This window comes from Phocoena sinus, chromosome 4 (assembly GCF_008692025.1).
Source record: "Phocoena sinus isolate mPhoSin1 chromosome 4, mPhoSin1.pri, whole genome shotgun sequence".
NCBI lineage: Eukaryota > Metazoa > Chordata > Mammalia > Artiodactyla > Phocoenidae > Phocoena > Phocoena sinus.
Genome location: NC_045766.1, coordinates 20,831,824 through 20,857,449, shown reverse-complemented (window position 1 = coordinate 20,857,449; position 25,626 = coordinate 20,831,824). Strand labels below are relative to the sequence as shown.

Sequence of the window (25,626 nt, the reverse complement as noted above, 5' to 3'; positions counted from 1 at the left end):
TGAGAGAAAGCCCTGAGGTGAGCAGGACCTGTTTCCAGATGACTTAGGAGAGGATGCAGCTGGGTCCACAAGAGGCGGTGCAGCTTCTACTCTGTGTTCCGGTAAGAAGCACGACTGTCCTTCATGCAGGCAGGAAGCTGAATCATAGACAGCCTCGGGTCAGTAGCCCCAGCCGAGCCCAGTCCTTGAGTCATCCAGGCCCAGGCGCCAGACACGGGAGTGAAGAAACCTCCAGATGACCCCAACCAATTCCTGATCATTCAAGACCGCAGGCATCACGGAGCAGAGACAAGCTATCCTCCCCACCCCACCCCCATCTAAATTCCCAAGCCACGGGATCTATGAGCATAAATTGGGATTAACATACACACACTACTATACAGAAAATAGATAATCAACAAGGATCTACTGTATAGCACAGGGAACTCTACTCGATATTCTGTAATAATCTATATGGGAAAAGAATCTGAAAAAGAATGGAGATATATATATATATATGATATATATAAGACATATATATATGTAATTGAGATATATATATGATTCACTTTACTGTATACCATTGTACAATATTGTAAATCAACTATACTCCCATAAAAAATATTTTTTAAAAACGTTGTTGCTTTACATGGATTCATTGGGGAGTAGTTTGCTAGGTAGCTGTAGATAACCAGAATACCAGCCTCTGCTATGCCCAGTGGTTTACATCCTAGGTCTTACTTTATCTTTCCAACAGCATCTTGAGGTAGGATTTCATATGCCCATCGTAGAGCTGAGAAATCTAACTCTCAGAGAAGTTATGCAACTTTTCCAAGATCCCATGTCTTCTACATTTTGCATAATCAGGACCCATACACTGAATCAGCATTCACACACCTTTCACACACCATGCATCAGTCAGCCACCTAGAATTACAAGAACTTTTTAAATAAATCAGGGGTTGTCCTCAGTACCTGAAATCACCTACTTACATATATTTTATATGCTGAGAATAGTCACCTCTGAAATAAAGTCATTTGGCTGTCAAAAACATAAAAAATACCAAATCGCATCCACTTGAGCTGGGCCATGTGACTGAAGCTAAGCGGACGGACTAATTCCCGTCAACCTGCTCAACCGGCAGTGGCTCAGGGCACTAAGTCTCTCAGAGAAAGGGCTGAATTTGTATCAATCGGATTTTTTCACTGCCTTACCTGAAATGACGGAATGACCACAGTCATTCAGACTCATGGGCAAACCGGGGTGGGTGGAGGGGAGAGATTTTCTGTTCTGCCGGCTGTTCCACGTCAGTGAAGGAAGCCTTGCAGACAGAGTTAACCGCTTTGCAAATTCACTTATAGGCACTCTGGGAAAATGCTGAAAATAGACACTCGAGAAATCTGGCTGCAATCAGAGGCACCAGATGTTGCCCCAGATGTGTGGATGATGTGTGCTGCAGGCATCAGCCTAATTCACCTCATTTCCCCTGGGGGGCTGGGCACCCACCCTAGCCCAGATCTTGGGGAAGGAGCTGGGGCAACCTTGCCCTCAGGGGGCCTTCAGAATCCTGGGCCCCAAGGAAGAGCCGCCCATCCCCCCCCACCAGGCCCAGGGAATTTGGGCCGCAGAGCCCTGCACAGAGCTCGCTGCAGGGAGACCTCCCCACCCCGGGTGGGAGTGAAGGCCAGGCTAAGTGCCACACAAGAGCGCCCCAATTCAGTGACGGGGGACACCAGTAAGGGGTAGCAGTCCTCCAAACGCCCCACGAGACCTCACAGCCGCCAAGTGAGTCTGACTAAATGTGCAGTGGAATCCCAGCATTGAGATCCTGAAGTACCAGATTTACTATAGAGAGCAAAGTCCAGAGAGCACCCAAGTGCTCTCTATAAAATACCTTCTCTCGGGCTTCCCTGATGGCGCAGTGGTTGAGAGTCCGCCTGCCGATGCAGGGGACACGGGTTCGTGCCCCGGTCCGGGAAGATCCCACATGCCGTGGAGCGGCTGGGCCAGTGAGCCATGGCCGCTGAGCCTGTGCGTCTGGAGCCTGTGCTCCGCAACGGGAGAGGTCACAACAGTGAGAGGCCCGCGTACCGCAAAAAAAAAACCTTCTCTTGTTTGCCCCTCTATCTGTTTGGGTTCCTTCAGGAACAGGCTCCACCTGAGACAAGGATTTGAGTGCAGGTGTTTTATCTGGAGGTGATCTCAGGAAAGACCAGTGGGGGAGGGGAGAAATGACTCAGGAACAAAGGGTGGAAACTGGGCAAGTGGAGCCCAGACCTCGTGGGAACCCCTTGAGGACCACGTGAAAGGTTGTGATGTTCTCCCACCTTAGTGACAACGGAGCAGGGGTATTGATCCACCAACTCCTGTCAGTCACGGGTGGAGGACCATTCCTGGGGGTGTTAGTTCCCTGGGACTTCTGACCTGGTCCGCACACAGGCAGAGAGGGGTCTCACGGCCAGAGAGAGCACACAGGCAAAGGGCACCTAGTGCTGGAAGTTGGGCCTGAATCTATGAAAACGGCAGGAGCAGAGGGAACGTGGGCAAGGCACCCTCGATGGCCACACAAATCCCCTCCTCACACACACCCTTGAGGCTGCTGACTAGTCTCTATCCAACCTGCATCTTATTAAGTCCGTTGACAATGTACACTGGAGAAGGGGTCAAGACTTGCTGTAAGGCCAGCCGGGAGTTCACAGCCCCACTGGGGAAGAGGCCCCTAATTCTAAGCCACTGGTAGCAGGCTCCACCGAACTCGACAGCTGTTCTATTCCTCCAGCCCAGCTGGGTGAGGTGGGTGGGGAAAAGACAGGGCCTGCCCCACCCTAGACTGACTGTGGGTAGAAGAGAGGGCCATCGCAGACCTGGTTTTGTGACCAGTCTCTGATGTAGGGAGGTCTGGTCCTGAGCCTCCTGGCAAAGCAAACAAACAACAACAATAAAAAAAAACAAAGAGTAAATAGGCATGAGGGATCTGATCGGGGTCACAGAGATGTTTTAAAACTGATTGATGATGGTTGAGCCATTTGGTAAATTTATTTTAAAAATCATTGAAATGTACACTCGAAATAGGTGACATATAAAATTTGCTTCCATTGGTTACAAAAATAAATTTATTTTTAAAAAATTTTAAAAATAAAAACCCACACTACTCCACAAAACCACTGTGTCCTAGGAGTGCCTGAGTGTAACCCCGACCTTATTCGCTGCCTACGAGTGGCATATCGGGTTCTTGATATAATCCATTTAGGGCATTTGTTTCCTTGGAGAGTAAGCTAATGCTGAAATGAGAAACAAATGTAGAGAAGGTCTGAATCATCCTGAAACACCCAAGAGATACTAGAACACCATACCCTAGACATTGGTTTTACTCCCCAGATTTTGTTAGAAGTACTTTTGTCTGGCTGGCAGAGCTATTTCATACAACCTCAGGCTTTTCCTGCCATGATTTTGCTTTTCCCAAGTTCAACCTTTTCAGGTGACTCAGGACGTAAATTCCCCCACGAAGTTAAAAAAGATTCCACTTTCTAAAGAATCCCTGAGGAACCAATGTAGGCAGAAAAAAAACAAAGCAGTCTTGGAGAAGGAAGCATGTTAGTAAGTTAAGTTGGAAGAGTGCGTGTGAGAACTCTCCCTTCCCAGCTGGGTCTGGGAGGGAGCTTGCAGGGAAAACACTTTTAAATGCACAGCCCATCGTCCATTATAATTGAAAATATGGTGATGCATGAGAGATGAGGTTGATGTTAGAATCAGAATGTCAACCGGGTCTTCTCATTTCAGAAATACACATATCCCTTAGTGCCCTGAAGTTACCGTTGGGCTGAAATTTTTATAAACTCAACTCCAAGTCAAATATTACAGAACTACCAAATGTCACTGAACTCCTTATTAAGGGGATATACCATTTCCCATTAAATCAAAATATTAAAATGCACTTTCATCTCAGAGTTACTGAAACTCTCTTTGGCAATTCAGCCTCTCTCTTAGGAGCACCTTAAAGCTTATGTGAAGGAAGGGGAGAAAAATAAACAGACACCTAGGGATTAATAACAAAATAAAAACCCTCATCCCTCTAAATTATCCATGAGAACACTAACGAAGAATTTTCCATCCAAGAAAACAATGTTTTATCTCTGAAATATCAGTATGGACCATAATAAATACTCTAGCCAGTTTGTTAGCATGTAATCCATCTGGATATAAACAGGAAAAACTGTTATTTTTGCCCCCTACAGTGCTGTCAAGCTCCTCCCTCCTACTGGATGGCAACTGCCTTAAAGAGACTCCAGCCCAATTCTACAGCTTTTCATTCAATTACTAAGACTCAACCCAACTCATTTTTAAACTCCTATCTGATCCACAAAGCTTCTGCTCCCCCACAAAAGGCAAGGTATTCCTAAGTCTCCTGATGGAGGGGCCGAGTGTGGTCTACTCTCTCCTCCACCCCTCCACCCTACTCTTCTGCTTGTGGGGAAGAGAAGCAGAAGGGAAAGGGGAAGACATACCTCTATACTTAAAGCAAAGTTATGTTCTCCCAAATACGTGGTATTCAGTGCTACAGATGAAAGAGGGAGCCCACGACTAAGCTTTTTTGTTGATGGGAAAGTTACTTTACATGAATCATCCCGGAAGGATATACACTCTAGAAATGGCCCCCAGAATCATCAGCCTCAGAGGTCCAAGGCCCTGAGCCATCTAGATTCCCAGGCCCCAACCTGTCTCACCCCCAACATGTCACCTACTCCCAGCCTGGCTCCATCTCAGGCAAAGTAGCAGTCCTCCCTTCCGCTGGTCTATCCCCTTAAATGATTCTCCAGCACATGGTTGAGGGGCTCAGTGCGGTCTTCCAACATGCCCCCTGGGAAGGCTTTATTCTTCAGAAGGTCTTCTGGTGAAACGGGACAACCTCTTTCAGGTGTCCACCAGCTAGTGGCATTTTCCCCCTTGCCCCAAAAGTTCCCCAGAAAGACTACAGCTCCGGAAGTTGTCTACCCTTTAAGGAAATTTCACCTGCAAGTACATATGGGATCCAGCTTTGGTACATCTTAGAAGCAGGAACTTAGGAGTCAGTGTGTGTGTGTGTGTGTGTGTGTGTGTGTGTGTGTGTGTGTGTGTGTGTGTGTTGGGGTATATCCTCCAGGCACCTCTCAGCCTGGACATCCCCCAGCACACCATCTAGAACTCCACAGTTCTCTTCCTTGTACTAATGGCACTGGAATGAGTCAGCTAAATATTCTTCGTGTAGCTTTAATAAACCCTAAGTTTCTCAGGAATACAACCATCCTATGAATTAAGGCCAGAGGATACTTTTGTCTCGTTCAGAATTTCACCGGAAGTATGTCACCATTTCTTAACATCACATCACCCCAATATCAACCATGATTTTTTTTTTTTTTTTTTTTTTTTTTGCGGTACGCGGGCCTCTCACTGTTGTGGCCCTCCCGTTGCGGAGCACAGGCTCCAGACGCGCAGGCTCAGCGGCCATGGCTCGCGGGCCCAGCCGCTCCGTGGCATGTGGGATCCTCCCGGACGGGGGCACAAACCCGTGTCCCCTGCATCGGCAGGCGGACTCCCAACCACTGCGCCACCAGGGAAGCCCAACCATGATATTTGACTTGCCAATACCACGCACCTGGAGCCATCTGCATTTGCAGCTGTGGCATTCACAGCAGACATCTAATTCGCTACTCCTCTAGTATAGGTGGGCACAAGCATTACACAGTATTTTATGATACATTATTTTCCTTTTAGTTTCTTTATATTTCAGTTAAGGCATTATACTGATTTGTTAAATTATGTATGCAAGCAAGCAGTAATATCAGTACATTTCATTTCAGGATAATAATGGGAGGACTACAAAATATTTGTTGTAAAAAGGGGCCATTGGTTCTGAAGCAATGCAAACCAGTGGTCTGCCTTCATAATCCTTTCTGCTTATTTCCCTGTTATGCACTCTGAGCCTTTAGTCAAACCCAGTTGGGTCCAAGCTCTAGCCTTAATATCTAGAGGGAGAAGCTGTTCCCACTTGAGCCAGAGTTACGGGAAGGCGGCAGCTCAGTCCTGTCCAGGCCCCTGCCTCAGCAGCATAATCGACACAAAAACTCCTGCCCCAAGGAGAAGGGGGGCTTCAGGGTCAGAGTCAGGGCTGTTAGCCACCTGCCCCATACACCCCTGCACAGCCACATCTCCAGGGAGCACCCCCAGGAGCTTCCCCTACCAACACCAACCTCAAAAGTCCTGGATTTGGGTTGGATGGGGATGGCGGTGTTTCCCTGTGCACAGTGTCAAATCTTGAATGCTTAGAACTGAAGCAGCATACCCTTAGATCTGGAAGTAAATGTTTGGACTTTGAAGGATTCCCACTTGCTCTTTTTTTTTTTTTTTTTCTAGCTATGAGGGTAGCACTCCACGGGCCTCATCACGTGCGGCCATCTCACTCTAACTGATGGCAAAGCTTTTCCAACGAAAAACTTTATCCTGGCCTCTCCACACACACGCATCTGATGTCACCAACTGCAAATCGCTTTTAGTGGCCTGTTTGGAAAAGGAGGCATGCTTTATACATGTAGGACTTCTACAGTCTGAGGCTTCAGAGGATGCTGACAGGAGCCAGGAGTAACCACTGAGAGACATGGAGGGCACGCTGGGCAGAGTGTAAGACCCGCAGAAGCCGGTGGTTACAACTTAATTCTCATCGGTGCAGTGACAGAAGATGTTCTCCCAGATAGGTGGTATTCAGTGTTACAGATTAAAGAGGGAGCTCATGACTAAGCTTCTTCATTGATGGGAAAGTTACTTTACATTAATTATCCCAGAAGCACATACACTCTGGAAATGGCCCCCAGAACCATCAGCCTCAGCGGTCCAAGGCCCTGAGCCATCTAGCTTCCCAGGCCCCAATGTGTCTCACCTCCAGCATGTCACCTGCCCCCAGCCTGGCTCTATCTCGCCATCCTTGAACGCACCAGCTCATGCCAATGATAGCCAGCACCCAGCCCGCGATGCTAACCTTCCTAACCAAATCCTCCTTTTTCCAACCAGCCCTACTCTGGTGGGCTTGCACTGGAAAGATGTGCACTGGGGGACCCAGGGGGGGTGAAGGAGAAAGGTAAATCAAGAGGAACCTCCACCCCAGCCCTCCATCCCCACAAGGCAACGAGCTGAGTTCTAGGGAACTCCAGACATCACTCACCCACCTACCCTGTGCTAGACCCATACATGCTGGGGGCACAGAATGAGGACGTCACAGACGCTGACCTCAGGGATAAGGACAGTTTAGTGAGGAACAGCAGGTGGGCAGGTAGGCAAGCTGGTAAGTGCCACCGTGGAGGTCCGTATGGGAGCCGTGTAATCGAGGTAGGGGGTAAGAATACTCCCAGGGATGCCAGGGATGGATCCCAGAAGACGCACCAGGTTGCCAGACAAGGCAAAGGCAGATGGGGCAAGGGCGGGGTGTGCATCGGCACAGAGACACAAGAAGACCCATGAGGCAGGGAACTGGGCTCTTTCTGCAGGTCAGGCTGAAGCGTGAGGACAACATATGGAGAGAAGATTCGCTCATTCACTCCTCAGCCACTGTGCAGGTGCTGGGCTCTGCTCACACGAGCTCACCTTCTAGCCCAGGAACAGGTGGGCACCCACTAAGGGCCTTCTGGGATAAGCCAAGGAAAGTGGACTTTATCCTGAAAGTGAGGAAGTGACATGGAGGGATTCTGAGCAGGGGGTGATGGACTGGGTGTGTGTGTTTGAAAGAACCGCCAAGGGCTGCGTAGAAGTAGATTAAAGAGGAACCAGTCCATGAGCTGCAGGGATAGAGAAGTACAGTCAGGCAAGGAGAATCCAAGTTACCAAGTGCTCTCTGATCAGTGAGGCCCCTGCCTCTTCATCCCGCACCCAGCCCCATCCCTATCCTGAGCTGGCTGCAGTAGAAAGACAAGAGTCAGGGATATAGAGAGCGCCTGCCACAAGAAGCAAGGACCAGAGACAAGAACAGCTCAGGACACTGAAAAACACTGAGAACACCAGACAGAGAAGGATCGGTGCTCTACAGACTGCTGAGCCAGGTGTGCTGGCCGCTACTCAGGAGAAACCCTGCCCTGCCTTTAAGCAGATGCAATCAAGCTAGAGAACCAGGTGAGTCCTTGTGGCTAATGAAGGGGAGACGCCGGGCTTGATGCCCGTATCCAGGCAGTGCTTCTGTGGTTGGATCTGAGCACACCCCCAGTCTGCACACCTGAGGCTCTTACATCACAATGGATGGGCAACCCCTCCCTTGTCTCTTGGGGTGCCTTCTTAGGTGTTCAGGAGGGTTGGCTGGGGATTGGCAGGGCTCAAGGTCCCTGGAAATCAAGGCTGCCTTGCTACTGGGGAGAGAGGATGTCCAAGTGCACGTCTTCACCCACGGCCAGAGAAGCCACCCACACCAAGTACCAGGCTATCTCCATGCCAGGACCCACGAGTGAAAAGACATCAAGACCCACCAGAGTTGGCAGTCAGCACGGGCAGGAGCCCAGCTTTTTAAGACCTGTAGCCACCACTGCCAGCTTTTAGATGACAGAAGGTGTCACATAGACTCATCCCAGGAGGGCTTCCACAATTTGAGCACAGGAGCTAAATCACCCTAATACGGTTTGAGCACCATGACAGAGACCTATCTGCCTCACACGTCCCCCATCCCCTCCAGAGAGCCTGCCACGCTGCCCCAAATGCCACCAGTGTGCGAATGCGTAACCCTAGGGGTTGAGCAGTGTCCTCTCTTTCTAAATGCGCACATCGTCAAGTGAGATACTGCATCATGTCCCATTGCCTTAGCTTACAGGAATATCAGAGCGTTTCCTCTCTGATAAGATGATGTAAGGAGAGCATTAGGTCACCACGTCTAGTAGACTTGAGACAGGGGCAGTGGCAGCTCCAAATTTCCTCTACCAGAGCCCATTTGGTTGGAAGTATGAACGACGTGACTTGTTTTGAAGCTGTGGCTGCATAGTGAACCCTCTGTCTTTAGTTAAAGGTTAGGTGGTTCTGATCCACAGAAGTAGCAAAGTTTTCTAAAGATGCTTCTATTCACATTTCCCATTGGATGGAGAAAACAAATTGTAAGATTAGGAGGAAGATGATTCTCATGATTATTGGTAGTAATTTAAGAAGTGGGTGGGCTTCTCTGGTGGCGCAGGGGTTGAGAGTCCGCCTGCCGATGCAGGGGACGCGGGTTCGTGCCCCGGTCCGGGAAGATCCCACATGCCGCGGAGCGGCTGGGCCAGTGAGCCATGGCCGCTGAGCCTGCGCGTCCGGAGCCTGTGCTCCGCAACAGGAGAGGCCACAACAGTGAGAGGCCCGCGTACCGCAAAAAAAAAAAGAAGAAGAAGAAGAAGAAGAGGTTTCCAGGGAGCAGCCAAACACTACCTCCAAAAGCAGACCTTGGTGCCACCCAGGTCTTGCAGAGAGAGATCCTGGAGGGACTTAGGGAGTAGGAAGAGATATGGCAGGAGGGGAAGGAGCGGATGAGAAGGGTGCTGAAGATGACCCGACAATTCCGTCAGCCCTCCCCTCCTCCCTCGTGGGCTCTGGGACAAGAGGTGGGACACGTCTGAAAGGAAAACTCCGTCTTCAAGCAAAGGTTCTTGGCTGGTCTCTGACTTGAGTTCCTCCAAGTAAGAGGGCTGCAATTTAAGGACTGGAAGGTTGGGGTGGAGGGGAGGCAGGGGGGTTTTCAAGAGGGAAAAGATACAAGTGCAGTAAAAAAAAAAAAAAAAAGGTGCTTTATTTCTGACCTCTAGTTAAAAGAAGAATAAATCACTAAAAAGACTTAAATATAATTTTTAAATTAATACACAAGATACAGCCATCTTGATATTTCTCATGATGGTGCCATAAAGCCAAAATAATTGGTTTGCTTTCGGGAAAAGAAATAAATAACCAACAAAAAGAAAGTGAAATCTAGATCTTGAAAGTGAAATTCTTTTTAACTCTGATCATAAATTATCTCAGCCTCCTTCCCTGCTCCAAATGACCACACACCCTCCTACAAACAAACAAAAACACACAAGAAAAGAAGAAACGAAGAGGGAGGGAGGAAGGAAGAAAGGAAGGAAGGAAGGAAACTCTTAAAATACCATAAACGGCAAATTCAATATTTTCTCTCATTCCCTAGCATTTCTGTGAGTTTCCTGAGTCGTGGCCTGTCTTAGTTCCTGACTCTACATCCAGATTCTTCATCCCTTCCGTACGAGGTCTGGAGGAGAGAATGTGGAGCATTTTGCAGCAGACAAGTGTGCCAAGAAGTGCCGGTAGAGCAGAATGAGCTGAGATTCTAGGACTGGGTGGGGTTCAACTGTCCTTGCATGAGGACCAGAGTACATGATTTTCCAACTCCAGAAGCAGGGAGAAGAATCCCCGACACTCCAACTTTGTTCTCCTACATTCTATTTCATGTCTAACCATTAGTGATGCGCTAGCTCCAGGGCAGACCGTTATCTGAGACACACAGCATTTCAATGGGTTTGTGGAATAAAGTGAAAATCTGCCCCTAGGAAAGCACTTGTGGGTTTGAGAACTTGAAGGAACAGAAAGAGTTGGAAAAATAAATATTCAGAACCTCAAACCACCAAACACACCCAAACACACAGTCAATCAGGCTAGGGAAATGCTTATAGTCTCCTCCCCTGATTCTTCATAGGCTTTTATAATGCGAGCCCTGCTTCCTCTCCCCTCTGTGCAATCTCCAGTAGGCAATGACAGTAAGTCCTGCAAGTAGGCAGAGCCCCCATAGGAGAGGAGTGGTCCCAGTGACCAGCTGCTACAGAAGACCCAGGTACTCGCTCAGGAAAGTTTCTTTGAGGAGCAGGCTTTCAGCTAGATGCAGAGGGACTCCTCGTCTCTCAGGCCCTCACTCTCCATCCCAGAAGGTAAAGAGACAGCGGTCTTGGCCCCCAACTCAGGCGGGCCTGAGTAGAGACCCCCAGCTGAAGAGGTTAAGCCCATTCCCATCTCCCTGTCCCTCCTCCTTTCTTCTCCCAATAGCCTCCCAAGGTCTTGTTCACCACAGCCCATCCTCAGCACCCAGATGATCAAGGGTAGGGATGTAAAAAGGAGCAGCAGCTGGCCCAAGGGAAGATGACCCTTGGATGCCCCAGTGGGGCACTAAGTTCCCATCACCCACACCCACTTGGGGCTGCCCTGTCCACAGCCAAGACCCACTGTTGCTGGGGTGTATTTTGTGAAAGAAGGCAGAGCATTTGGCCTGAGCATCCAGCACAAGCATCTCTGGCTTCAGGTACTGAGTGATGGGCTAATGGTTTCCTGACAGCACGAGAGAGCCTGAATACCACCCATGTTCTCCAGCTCCAGAAGCCCAGCATAAACGGTACTGCTGAAGAGGAAATCATAAATCTTAAGACCAGGATTTCAGTATTTTTGAAGGGTTTCATTTCTCCTCCCTTCCAACTTTGATATATGTACTTACTTAACAAGGGTCTGGTGAGGGTTCATCGAATTAATATATGTAAAGTGCTTGGAGTTTGAAGAGAATATTCAATGTAAATGCAAGTGTCGCTAAAAAGGTTAATCTAATTTACATCTAACACTTTCAGTTCATGGTGTTAATGAACTATATCCTTTTAGAGTGTGATTAAATTATTGAAACGTGATCATTTTTCCTAGTGCTATATATGGGTCAGCTTCTCCTCTTATTGTATCTAACTTTACAGAAGAATTCGGCATTTTATAAACTAAAATAATAAATCAAATACCCAGTAATGGTTATATCTCATTAATTATAAGGAGACATGCATTAGATTAACATTTATCTGTTTTAATTAATTTGCTGAGATGCAGTTATCCATGCAAAGTGGAAAATGACACATCAACTTGACATCATATTAACAGTTTTGACTGGTTCTTCCCTGAAAATTTATGGGCCTGCGACTGCTGCACCCCTTGCATAACCATGGTGAACGCCCACCGTGCACCATATGCAGAATGTACATTAAAGAATTAGGAAGGGACTTACCGCTAAGTTCAGTCTTCTCCTGAAAATATCATTAACGAAATTGGTAAGACAGTATAAAGACGGAAAGATGTAGGGTTTTGTTTGGAGGGTTGGAGTCCTGAAGTCTCAAAACCAATTTCTCAAATCTGATCACCTTATTTTCTTAAGCACTTTATCCTTCCAAAGGGTATTCAGAGCCACTTGCACGTGGATACTCAGAACTTTCTTGAATAGAGGAGGGAGGTGCCATCCTGTCCTTTCTGCACAGGGAAAAGCAGATCCCAGAGGGCTGAGTGATGTGCCCTGAGCCTCACACAGATCAGTGGGTCCAAGTCACGTGACTTGGAGTCACTGCCTTCTCCACAGGCGATTTCCTGGTCAGCCTTCTTTGAAGGCTGCAGATCTGTTTAACTATATAATACGACAGACATCACGGAAATGCAAAGTGGCAGAAATCACAAAAATGATGTGCTGTGTGTTTTGTTTTGTTTTTTTTCTATCGGCAAAACTGAAGTCAAATTTCAGCCAATTAAGCATTTTTAGAAGCTACGAGTGGCATTTACAGCCTTTCTCAGTGAGAATTCCAGCGGCGTCTGCTGGACTTGACTCCCTTACACATCTTGGTGTGGTTAGAGGTCACTCAACTCATCTGGAGAACTTAGTGTTTTCAACCTTTACAAAGTGAATGCTGTCATTGGTTTGGAAGGAGAATCAGTTAACTAAAGGGGAGAGGCCTGATGACTAGTTCCTACCAGTGACCAAAGGCAGGGAGTAGCCCTGACCGGGGGAAGTGTGCATGGGCAGAGTCCTCAGGGACTTGCAGCCAGTGTGGGTGGCATCACCCCGGCATATCGTCACCCCCTCAACGCTCAGCGTTCACTCTGGACCTCAGACTGTGCTGGGCACCGGTCACAGAGGTGACCAGGATGCTTCCCCCTCGAGGGGGTCACAGTCTGCCTGGGGAGGCAGGGAGGTGACAGGCACTGTGATGGGGGAAACCAGAGGTGGTGAAATAAAGAGGGTCAAGGCCCTCACCCAGGAGCAGCCCTGCAACCCATGTCAAGAAATGAAGCATTCCCTGGGGAACTGTCAGCAATAGGGGTTGGCAGGGGCACTTCTCAACCTTGGCTGGGCATCACAAACAACTGAGAGCTTTAAGCTAAACCCCAAGTCCTAGATCAATGACACCAGCATCTCTGCAGGGGTGTTCCAGGCACCTTTGTTATTTTGAAACTCTCAAGTGGTTCCACTGTACATCCAGGCTTGAGAGTCACTAACCCAATGGATAAGGGGGTAGTCTCTGAAAGTAGACTTTGTCCATTCAAATCCCAGCTCTGCTGTAGTAGCAGTAGTAGTTGGGTGAACTACGTAAGTAGCTCTCTGTGTATCCTAGCTTCAGAGGAGGCTTGGGTTGCAAGAGCATAGGCAGAAGATCTCTGTAGACACTCGGTCCAGGCCTTTGCTCTATGAATGCCTGAGCTCCTTGATGGGGTGATGGTAGGGATAGGAGAGGTAGAAGGTGGGAGAAGGGCTGGTTTCCTCTAGGATGGGAACTGGTGGCCTGCTCCATCTCCTATCCCCAAGCACCCCCCGGGGCATTGGCAATGAAATGTAATAGGAGAATTGGACTTCAGGTGCTGGAACCCCAGTGGCAGCAAAGATTCTGCTGCCCATGGAAGTAGAGAGTCAGCCGGGGACATCAAGAGGCCAGGCTGTTCAGACAATGAGGGTCACAAGGGTAACCTGGGAGGGATGGAAACTTGAGGCAATTCCAAGAGTGTTACGTTATTCTCAAAACCCTGGGACCTTAACAGACTGCAGCAGGGATGGTGAAGGATGGAATTCATGATGATTGGGATGGCACTTCTTACAGGCCTGGTGGGACCGGGGTTGATGTGACCCATCCTGGCAACAGGGTGATGGATGGGATGAGGAGGGGGTGCTTTCATTCCCAAGAGATGCTAAATAAGGCAGTAGCAACGGGCATGGAGGGGAGTGGGAAGGTTCTAGGTCTTTACGGGTAGAATCAACTGGACGTGATGAAGGATGGGGTGTGATGGAAGAGGACAGATGAGGACGCTGGAGGACTCCAGGGCTCTGGCTTGGGTGAGTGTGCAGATCTTGTACCTTTGATCCAAACAGAGGCCACAGAGTAAGCAGCAGCTTCGTGGAGGGAAGATGAGAGGCTGGGTTGGCACACACATGGGGCTGGTGGTACCCCAGGGCATCCTAGAGGGGCCAGACATGGAGCAAGCCTCTGAGCAGGGCTTAAGGTGAGCTAGGAGAAGAGTTGGTCAGGGCCATCTCCGGACGACTGATGTAAGCAGAGGACACTGAGCTGGGGACAAGCAAAGTCCTGAGAAGGTACTGGAAACAAGTGCCTGAGGATTAGAAAACCACTAAGAAGTGGGAGAAGTGGCCTTCGGGTGACATCATCCAAGATATCACCTGGCTTCCTGGTGCTGGGTTGCAACCAACTGCAATTAGTCTGACCCCTTGGTCTGATTCCTGGCTCTGCGGCTACATGCCCTGTGGTGTTCACTTACCAATCTGTAAAATGGGTATTTGTGAAAAAGATAATTGACATATATAAAATCCTGCCACAACAGCAGAAGAAAAGGCAGCCTTATGAGCAGTCACGGCACCTTCTATTTCATCTATGCCATCTCTCTCCCCTCTTGCCACACTCGCCTTTCAGCATCCCCTCCTCATTCTCCCCAGAGTCCAGGCTTCATGTACATCTAGTATACTTGAAAGTGTCTGTGGTAGCTTTTCTTAACCCTGCCTGCTTAAAAAAAAAAAAGGAGTCAGAGGAGGGCCATGTTTAACCCAAATGAACAACTGCTGGGAGGTCTTCCTGATTCAGGAGACCCCTCCAATGGACCATGCAATGCAGACAGCTGCCTTCTCTACTTGAGGCCAAGCATGACGGGAGGGGAGGAAGGCTTCCAGCTGCCCGGGCGAGAAGAGGAAGACGATGTTCGCTCCTGACGGGGAAATCAATCAGAGAGTGAGGCTTCCAGAGAAACTGATTCTTTCAGCAATTTTGAAGACCCAAATGTTCTTGAACTGCCTCGGAATGTTCCAGGGCAGCAGAGCCTCTCTGGCCTCACTCAGAGCCTTCCTCGGGCTGAAAACACATCACTCTGCTAGGTAAGCCTGTGTGATATGGGAAATCCATGTCTGCCACACTGTTCTGGGTTCAAATCTCAGTTCTACTGTCTCTAAGCTGTGGGACCTTGGGCAAGTTACTTCCCTTCTCTGGGCCTCAGTTTCCTCCTCTGTAAAGATGGGATAGTAATTCTACCTGCATCATTGGTAGATCAAACCAACTGGGGTTAAGATGAAACCAACTGACATATATAAAGTGCTTAAAATAGTGCCTGGCACACAGTATGCATTCAATAAACATTCACTCTTTTATTAGCCTTATAAATCTGTATGCAGAAATATATTTGTCCAGGGCTGGGCTCCCTCCTTACTCCTGCCTGCGTACCAACGTGGGCATTCTTACCTTGCATCTACCTGTCCTGCCCACCTGCTATCTGCTGACCAAATGCCTACTCGCCCATCAAGACCTCTTTCATTTTCTCCGTTAATCTTTGCTGGCTTCTCCTATCCTTGCCAATCTCCTCCTTTCCTACAAAACTTTTTCTAGGTGTTTCATGCACAGTCTAGAGTCTACCCTTTTCCCAGAAGCTACCAAGTTCTCCAATAGTTTGTGTCATGTGTGATGTTTGCCCTAGAGAGAGCTCTTTGATATCTGATATTTGTTTCAGCTTTTCAATCCGCTCATAGAGAATAACAGGAGACTGAGACATAGCTCTTGGCTGAAACAGCTAAAAATGGGGCCCAGTGCATGTTTGGGTTGGCCTCACTCTCACCCCAAGTATCCTCCTCCAACCACTGCCGCCTCCTGTCTTCTGCCTATTGCTCCCCCAAAGCTGACAGCATGATTGGTATGGATGAATGTTTGTGTCCTCCCAAAATTCACATGTTGAAACTCTACCCTCAGTGTGATAGCATTAGGAGACAGGGCCTTTTGGAGACCCTCTCCTTACAACCCAAATCCCAGCATATTAGGATTAGAAGAGATCATGAGGGTGGGGTCCTCATGAATGGGATTAGTGTCCTTGTGAGAGTCCTTAGAGAGCCTGCTTCCTCTCTCTGCATTCCACACAGAAGGACACGGTAAGAAGTAACAGCGGTCTGCAACCCAGAAGAGAACTCTCACCAGAACATAATCATTCTTGGACTTCCTTCCTTCAGAACTGTCGAAATCAATTTCTGTTGTTTCTAAGCCACCTGATCTATGTTATTTTTGCTGCAGAAGCCCCAGCTGATTAAGATGGCGAACTTCTGTCCTTTTCGGTGCCAGTGTCTTCAGCTCAGCATGCTTCCCCCAGCTCAGTCCTCATCTGCAAACCCACCATTCCAATTTCCACAGGGTCCAATTAGTGGTGGGCTAGATAATAAATAATAAAATAACAATCTGTCTCAAGCTGTCATTTGGCTATCACAGTGTCAATTACCCCCTTCCACATAAACATGCATCATCACAGAGGTTGCCAGTATCTTAAACAAACAAACAAAAAAGACTGCTTCCCTGCGTTCTGGGACAACAAGGCTGGAAGGAAAGCGCTTGCTGGTCAGGGGACTTCTCTTTACAACCCAAATCACACCAGTAAAGCTCTTCCTCCAGAGACCAGAATCCCGCACCTTCGGCAGTGGCACATAGAGATGTTTAGTTATTTAGGTAACACACATTGCTGAGTCCTCCCTCAGAGCTGGCCCTGCGTTAAGTGCCAGGGCTTTTGAGATGAATGAGACAAGACATGGCTCCCAGCCTCAAAGGCATTCATAGACTAGTGAAAGAGGCAGGTGTTTTCACAATTCAAGCCAAATGTCTATGTGTGCATGTATTCATATATGACTATGTCCACACATATGCACGTGTGGAGAGAGACAGAGACAGAGACAACAGAGTTTGAACGGAGGGAAGATATGAACGAAGCTACTGAACTGCCAAGAGGTCAGTCAGAAAGGGAGAATGTCACCAAATCTCAGATGCTAGAACCCAGTGTTTAAATGATCAGTAATTACAGTAATTACAGTCACTGTGTATTTAATGCTGTTTACATGCCATGAACTGTGCTAAGTGATTTCTAAACACTTTCCTGACAACCACTTGGCAAGGTAGATCTTTGTATCCCCATTTTATAGATAAGGAAACTGAGGTTCAAAGGGATTCACTGATTTGTCCAAGATTATCTTACTGGGAAGCAGTAGGGCCAGGATTGGAACCCAGGTTTCTCTCGCTATGAAGCCCAAATTTTCCTTCCTACAGAACAGGAGAAAACATCCAAAATCTCTATGTCATTAAACAATAGCACTGCAACTGCAAACAGGTGGATTCACCAAGCCACTCACTACTGACTGCTCGGCTCACACCCGGAGGTCAGGCAGTAGGGTGGACTTGGAGACCAGGACAGGGAGGGAGAATCAGGACAAGATTCCAGCCCTTAGAGCTCACAGGGCAGTGCTGGAGCCAGACAAGGAGCACAGGTACACCAGAGGGAGAGCCACATCCCGGGGGACCAGCCAGGGGGACCAGTCAGGGAAGGCTCCTAGGAGAAACCATGCCCAGGCCTGGCTGTGTCTTGAGTCACAGAGGCATTAGGCTGAGGAAGGTGACCGTCTAGCTTGAAGACATGGTCCAAAGGGCCCAGGGCAGGAATGAGCACATCCTGGTCCAGGAACCACAGGTGCTTTGGGATGAGTGCAGGTCAGAGTGCACCCTCTGAGGCAGTGCTGAGGACATTTTGTCGTTTGTGCTTCAGTTGTTGGGGAAATAACTGCTACGCCCCCAGGAGACACACGCTACCTTCCAAGAGATGATATAGGACAATTCACCATAAAAAGTCCACACCACCTTCGCCCCCACGGGAGGTTCTGCATGTGCACTTCGGAATACGCAAGGATGGTTTCTGAATCTGTTAAGAGGAAGGATGAGGCTGCTGCTTGAAGCTAGAACACAGGTTTCCTTGTTCTCACAGGCTGAGAACAAGGCCCACTCCATTTATCTCCCAACAGGCCCCTTGACACAGCAGCCCTGGACTCTCCTCCTGTGTATGCAGGGCCACAGGGGCTCTTGGGGATCTCAGAGATACAGTCAGCTTCCCTATGCTCACTAGATCTGCCTTTAAATCCAAAGGGGAGAATATGCGATGAACAGTCAAGGGGCACTGGCCATGGTGAGCCTTCGCATTCTCACCCCAGTGTCACATCCTCCCCTGGTTGTCCTGGCAAGTCACTTGCCCTCTTTCGGACTTAGTTTCTTCCTCTGTGAAACGGGCTACCAAAACCAGCCCTGCATTTGTAAAAATGAGAGACAGCCCAGTTAAACGGATTAGCGCAGTGCCTGTAACACACTAAGGAGAAGTTCCACAAACTGCAGTTACTACAATTATACAACTACTGCTACAATTCCGCTCTGTCTCCTCCCCGCCCCATTACCAAATGCTGTGCTTGCAAGCCCTCTTCCTATCTCTATCTCCCTTGTCTGCGTCCCCATCGCATGGTACTATACTTGGCACAAACTCAGCCTGCTGTCATTCTCTTAAAGTTTTCACATAAAAATCTTATCTCCAGTCAGATCAAAGCTCTCAAAGCAAGGTAGTAGTGAGATGGGAATGGTTGTGTGTGGGCGGGGGGGGGGGGGGGGGGGGGGGGCGGTGATCTTCTTTTATTTGCTAAGAATCCTCCAGAGCACTGAGTCAGGCTCTGGGCACACAGGCGGGCACTACATCAGTTATTGCTGATGGTCTCTACTCAAGCATCATCCTGAACAACCAATACCTGGATGTTGAGGACTGAAAAGCGTTTGTGTACCTGAGACCTGAGACCACTCATGCATCACCAAATTTGGCACAAATCTTAAGAGGTTTTTTTGTATTGCCTTTTCTTCCCTGGATAAGACATGCCTTTCTCTGCTCCAGAGGCTCCTTGGGTCTACAATGCCTTCCCAAGCTTTGCTCATGAAACATGTGCATAGGATCTGGTCTTTTCAAGGCATCCAGGAAGTGTTTGTCTTTTTTGAATAATCAAGATACAGGAGAGAAAAGGAAGGGGTTATAATAGCTGCCTGGCCACTGCGTTATTTCTGACGTCAGGAATATGTTTGCACTCAAAGTGCAGCGATTCTGCGAAAACCCCAAACAGTTCTCAGGGATTAGCTGCTCGATTCCCTACAGGAAGAAGCAGGAAACACAAAGGCAGAACAAGCTGTGTGCCACAAACACGACATTGTACACGAGCCCAAGCCGGGAGGACATACTTCCAGACAGTTGTCCAGAGGGTGCATTCAGGTCTGCCACGCAGCTTGATGCCCCACTGCCATTTTTCCTCCGTGAACGAGTTCAGAAATTGTATGCGAAAAGAAAGCTATTTCTTTGTTCAGTCTTCTTCATAGGTCTTCCTGACTTTTCTCCTTTTTAGTGATGGGGATAATAATGACATGAACCTCAGAAAAGGCAAAGTCAGTGGTGGGACACATCATATATGAAGCATACCTTCAGTATCTCAAATGTTCTTCAGAAATTATATAAAATTTAGAGACATAAAATTCACGTGCATTGTAATAAGGAGAGTCAGCCCTGTAAATCCCAGCTAAAGTGTCATAGCAAATGTCTCTGTTTTGATCAAATATTACACATTTGTCTTTAAAAAAGAAATGAAAAGAAAAGGAAAATGTAGCTAACAGCGCCCTTTGCAGCCCCCCAGTGGTTGGAAAGAGAAAGAGGAAAGAACGCGGGGGAGACAGCAACTCTAGCTCCGCAGGACCAATCAACTTTTTACTCCGGAAAGACAAATGGCTTATTTTCAACATGAAATGAATATGTTCTAAGTGGAGAAGATGCAAGGTGTTGGTTAAAATGCACATAATTATTCACATATGCGTGAATCACTGAGAGCCTGGATTTTTTTTTTTCTTTCAAATCTTTCTCTTTTATCTCTACCAAGTTTTCCATTTTGACCTGGGAACTAGGCGATGCATAAGCATACCAGGTCTTCTTCCCAAACAAGTTTTTTTCCCTTCCTTCACTTGCTGTGAGCCCCCCTGCACGTAAACATCGGCTTAAATATACGCCATTTGCTCCGCTACAAAGTGACGAAAAAAATCGAAAACATGTAATCTGCCTATTTTAACAAAGTGTCTATATTGGGGAAGGAGAGCAAACGATTTGGTCGTTCTTTGTTTTTTATTCTTGCTTTCACCAAAACAAGCGTCTCTCTGAATGATCAACGACTCCTTTACCCATTCCTTTACCTTATGTTTGAGACATTTTCATAATCAGTTTTCGTCTCCCCTCCCCAAAAAACTACCTCTCAAGGATGGGGGTGGGGGTAGGAATTGATGAAAAGGAACAGGATGCCTGCTTATAAAATAATGTTACAAAAAACGATGCCACCAAACTAAAAAATTACAGCATAAACAGAAACTCTCCTATTCTCAACCGTCTCACTCTCAAGTTGCGGGAGAGGCATTCCCGAGGTCCTGAGGAGGCGAACTGGCTGCTCGCGCTCTCCCCACCCTCCAAGGGTAATTAAACGTAGAATACATTCCCTCCTGAGCCACAGGTAAGCTACAGTTCAAAGCCAGTTTGCAAATCAGGTTGCCGCTAATAGGGAGCCTCTTTATCTACAAGAGCAAACTCCTCAGTCCTCTGAGGATTGTCAGTGACCACGTTCCTTCCCGTACTGGTTGCCGGGCAAATCTGGCCACAGCCTTTAAACCAATCGCACGCCCTTCTTTCCTAGTCAAGACGCAGAGAATCAACAAGTTACCACCAAGCCGGGCACTCCAGCCCAGAACTGCCACCGCCTCTCCTGCGCCCGTCGCCACCCAAGCCCGCTCTGCTCCTCCCTTGCCTCTCCCACCACCGTCCAGCAAGCACGTGACCTTCCGTTTCAGTTCGCCCTCCAGACGCCCCCACCCCGGCGCTCCTCCCCGCGCTCCCAGGCAGCAAATTCCGCGGCTCGCCAGCCTACAGTCTCCCGACCGCGCCAGGCGTTCACCAGGATCTTGCTTCCTCCGGGGCGGGAGAAGCGGGGAGGTCAAGAACTCCAAGCCAATAGGGTTGCGGGGAGGGAGGTCACCGGATTCTGCGCCTCTGTGCTCGGGTGCCCAAGCACAGTCGGAGAGGCTATGGGGAAGGGTCACATCCCGCACTTCTTCCGGACTCCGCGGCCCACCCGGAGGGCGCGCGTTCCCAGGGGAGCCAGAGCCGCCCTGGGGGATCCTGAAGCCAGCCAGGGAGGCCTTCCCCGGAGCCCACAAGTTTCCACCCCATCCCCAAGCTGGGAGACGAGCTCTGCTCCCTCCTTTGAAGGCGCCGCCACTGATTCCTCCCTCAGGGCTGGAGCAGACAACTGCCTGTCCGCGCCGTGCCAGCGCCCTGCTCCCGCCGCTCCCGGGCCGGAGCCCGCCACTCGGCCACTACACCCCCACTCCGACGCAGAAAGCCCACAGAGTTGTCCGGACTCCCCAGACCTGGCCTTCCCCTGGGTCCCTAGAATCTGCCCAGGGGTTGGGCCGGCGTCCGCAGGTGGAATCTCTCTGGTCCAGGGCGCAGGGCGCTCACTTTGGTCATCCCAGGCGCACGGAGGCCGGGAAGCTGCGGCAAGGGAGGGTGTGCAAATCCAGCGGGGTCCCCGCCGCTTGCACCCTCAAGCTCGCCCTGCTTCCCTCCTCGGAGACGAAGAAACTTCCCCAGCACCCACCTTTAGAGGCGAGGAGGCGGCGCCGCCGGCTGCCCCCGCCGCCGCCGCTGCCGCTCCCCACGCCCAGCACCAGCAGGAGCGGTACCCAGCACAGCCTCCCAGTCACCATCCTCGCCGCCGCCGCCGCCTACGAGCTGCCGCTGCCGCCGCCGCCGCCGCCTACTGCCCTCGCCGGCTCTCGCCTTCCGGTGTCCGCCGGGCCTCGGGCCGCCTTGCCCTGCAGCTGTGTGCGCTTCGGGCGCCGCCGCGCTCGGCCTCCGGTGCCCGCCGCCGCGCCGCTAGCTCGCCCTCAGCAGCCGCGCTCACTGGCGCGGACCCCGAGCAGCTCCGGCGCTCACCCCAGGACGGCCCGTGACGTCACGGAGGGAGGGAGGTGGCTCCTGCATATTCATGAGACGCGGACACCGGCCGAGGCTCCTAGGCTCGCGGCTCCGCGCCCTCGCCCCCCAACTTTCCTCCACCGTCCTCGAGCTCCGGGACGCTCCTCCTCCAGGTAGGACTCGGCTCCCAGAGGACCGGGTGGGCGGCTGCGGGGAGCCCTCCGGCCTCGCGCCCTCGCTCCGGCTCTCAAATAACTGCCTCGTGGGAGGGCTGGCTCCCTCAGAAGTGGTCCCCGGGAGCCTTAGCGTCGCCTGCGGGGGCTCAGCGCGCCGTGCCCCGCCACGCCCTTGGAGCTGACATCCGTGCGGAGGGGTGGGCGGGCGGGCGTTGCTGCAGGTCCTGCCCTTGGCCGGGTCTCCGGACGTTCTGTGCCGCCTGGTCTGGGGAGGGCGCCAGGCACACGCTAGAGCTGGAAAGCGCGAGTGCTGCTCTGAGTTGCCAAGCCGGGTACATCACCGCGGACCCGGAGGGCAATAGCCGCACTCCGCACCATCTTGGAGAGGCAGGAACAGCCACGGCTCTCGGAGGCTGATGGACCAGATCACAAAAGCCAACGTGGGCCGCTGGGCCTGCCGAGGCTGCAGTGGGACAGACACTTCCCCGCAGTATGGTACCCAGGCAAGAAGTTACCACCTTTCTGTTTCACTCCACGCATCTTGAGACCAGGCCACCCGACGTCATGCCTTGTAACACCTCGTGAGTAATTGTCAGTACCCAGAGTGCAACGGCCTTGCACTCTTGACAACTCCCCACCACCCCCAGGCCACACAAGGTTCATAGAGGTACTCCCTAAACATTAACTGATGGCTCAGAAGAAATCCTTGACCTTATTTGCATACATATATGCAGTGCCAATATCACACACAGGTCAGGGTTCATAAGGAATAGTTAAGGAAATAGAGAAATCTAGAAAAAAATAGTTATTTATTCATTGATTCAACTCATATGCTGAGCACCTAGACAGGTTATGTCACCCTGCCACTGGACACTGAATTAGACATTAGACAGTCCAAAGGCCAAGAAGAGTTGTCCGTCCTCTCCTCAAAGCCTTTGTTCCTGTCTGAGAAGCCAAAGAGGGCAGTAAAAGGCAATTACAGTGCTTTGTAAGTGTTATGGTCCTACACATTCTTTATGTTGCCAGATATGTGCCTATACAAATCAACTAACAAAATATATGTTGCAACGTGTCTAAACAGCATCCTATAATTAATAACTGTAATTTGGGATACTCAACAAAGCCATAAAATCCATTAACAGCCCTCGTGCTGCTCAGCCGCTCTGCACCGCCCTGGCAGCTCACTCAGAGCCGCTGCAGTTGTGCAGGTCGACTCTTCTGCATTTCCAGGCACCAAAAAGCGCTTGCAGGGCAGCCATGACTCATGGCGGCTGCAGGGAGGCTCAGCCTAGGCAGGGCGCTTCACCTGCAGGTCTCCTTAAACCCACACAACCCACATCTGTGCTGTTATTCTTTCTCACATGAGCAAATGGAGGCTCGGGGAAATTAGGGAAGGAACTTCCTTGCCAAGATCAAAGGGCTAATAAGTGCCTCAGGTCCATATCAGGCTCTTGCCTTTTTCAGACTTGATGTCAGGATCCAGAAAGAATGGCATGGAGGCAGGGAAGGTGAAGGTGACCCAGGCAAAATCAGGGAAACCAGCAGATAGAGGAGAAATATAAATTTGCCTCATTTTCTTCTGTTTGTGCTCCATCCAATTACATATCTGCCTCCCCTTCATTTTCTAATAAGTAGACTCACCTTACTAACTTACCCACACTGTCCCTTGATGACATTCCTTTGAGTTTCTTTAAGACCAATCGGTTAGTCCCAAAATTTTTACATGAAATTTCAAATACAGACCAAATAATGAGAAGGGGAAATACAGCTGATTGGAAAGCATCCCCACCCCATGTAGTAGATCACCAAAAAGAACACAGCAGAGAAAGACACCAGGGGGGCAGGCCCGTGAACAAGAGGCACCGCGTTGCTAGCCTCCGTCTCCTCCTCTGGAGGTAATAACTATGCCTGTTGTGAAAAATCAAGTGTACTAATGACCCCCATTTGTTCATGTCCCCCTGAATTCATTCCCTTTGGATGTATTCTCCCACCTCAACTCAGAGCTTGGCCACATGACTTGCTTTGGCCAGTGGGACAGTAACATGCATGTTTCCTCTTCCTCTCTTGGACCACTACAGTAGGGCAAGAGACCACATGGAGTAGAGCTGAGCTGTCCAGCCAGCCAAGGCCATCCTAGACTGGTCAGCACCAGCTGACCCACGAGCTGAACACAGACACATGAGCAAGCCCAGCCGAGGTCAGCCAATCCTGACCTGCATCAGAGCCGCCCAGCTGACTCATGAAGAGGAATAAATGGTTGTTGCATTAAGCCATTATGTTTTGGGGTGGTTGATTAAGGAGCATTATGCCTTCTTCATAAGGTCATTACAAGAAGTAAATGAGAAAATATATGTGAAACACTCAATATGTTGCCTGGCACATAGTCACCATCCAATAAATGTAAAAAATGTCTCCCTTTTATCTCTACTTCCCAAGTCTCTGAAATGCCAGTCATAACCCTGATTTGTGTCTTTTGAGAGAAAGTCACCAGCAACCTGGCTTAGAGGGGATGAAGGTGAGTAAGTATAGACTTGGAAATTCTCGGGCCACAAGAGCCTCAAGTCCACATCATTTGTATGGAGCTGTGCCCTCTGCCTGTGCTGGGCCATTGCAGATGCAAAAAAATGGGTAAAGCAACACAACAAATAATGTGTCCCTGTTCACTTGGTGCCAGGCTTTGCAATGGGGGGTTTTGCAACCCATACTTACTTTAATCATTGCAACAACAGGTGTTGTTTTCCCTATTGTGTTCTAACCAGGTTACTGTCTGAGAAAGTTTGAGTAACTCATCTACATTCACCTATCTGTGCGGATTGTGAATTCATGTCTGCCTAATTCCAAATTCCATCTTTTTCTCACACATCATGGTTTTGAGAGAAACATATAGAATAAGTAAACAACAAAATGTTGTTTCACAGACTCATAGACATGGAGAACAGACTTGTGGTTGCCCACAAGGGGGAGGGAAGGATTGGGAGTTTGGGATTAGCAGATGCAAACTATTATACATAGAAAGGATAAACAACAAGGTCCTACCGTATAGCACAGGGAACTATATTCAATATCCTGTGATAAACCATAATTGAAAAGATTATGAAAAGGAATATATATAATTGAATCACTTTGCTGTACAGCAGAAATTAACAAAACATTGTAAATCAACTATACTTCAATAAAGTAAATTTTTTTAAAAAGTAGTTTCAGATCCGAGAGACCTTCAAGATGGTGTTAAGAGTAAGAAATGGGGGGCTTCCCTGGTGGCGCAGTGGTTGAGAGTCCGCCTGCCGATGCAGGGGACACGGGTTCGTGCCCCGGTCCGGGAAGATCCCACATGCCGCGGAGAGGCTGGGCCCGTGAGCCATGGCCGCTGAGCCTGCGCGTC

At 49.4% G+C, this 25,626-nt stretch overlaps 1 protein-coding gene across 2 annotated transcripts in view; it reads right to left on the bottom strand.

Moving 5' to 3' along the window:
- Positions 1-22,061, bottom strand: part of CLSTN2 (calsyntenin 2) — a 645,262-nt gene extending 623,201 nt beyond the window's left edge. For both annotated transcript variants that reach the window (XM_032630816.1, XM_032630818.1), the window contains exon 1: positions 21,749-22,061. In XM_032630816.1, the coding sequence (XP_032486707.1) occupies positions 21,749-21,857 (109 nt within the window). In that variant the 5' untranslated portion in view covers positions 21,858-22,061. The remainder of the gene's footprint in view (positions 1-21,748) is intronic.
- Between the last annotated feature and the right edge of the window lie 3,565 nt (positions 22,062-25,626).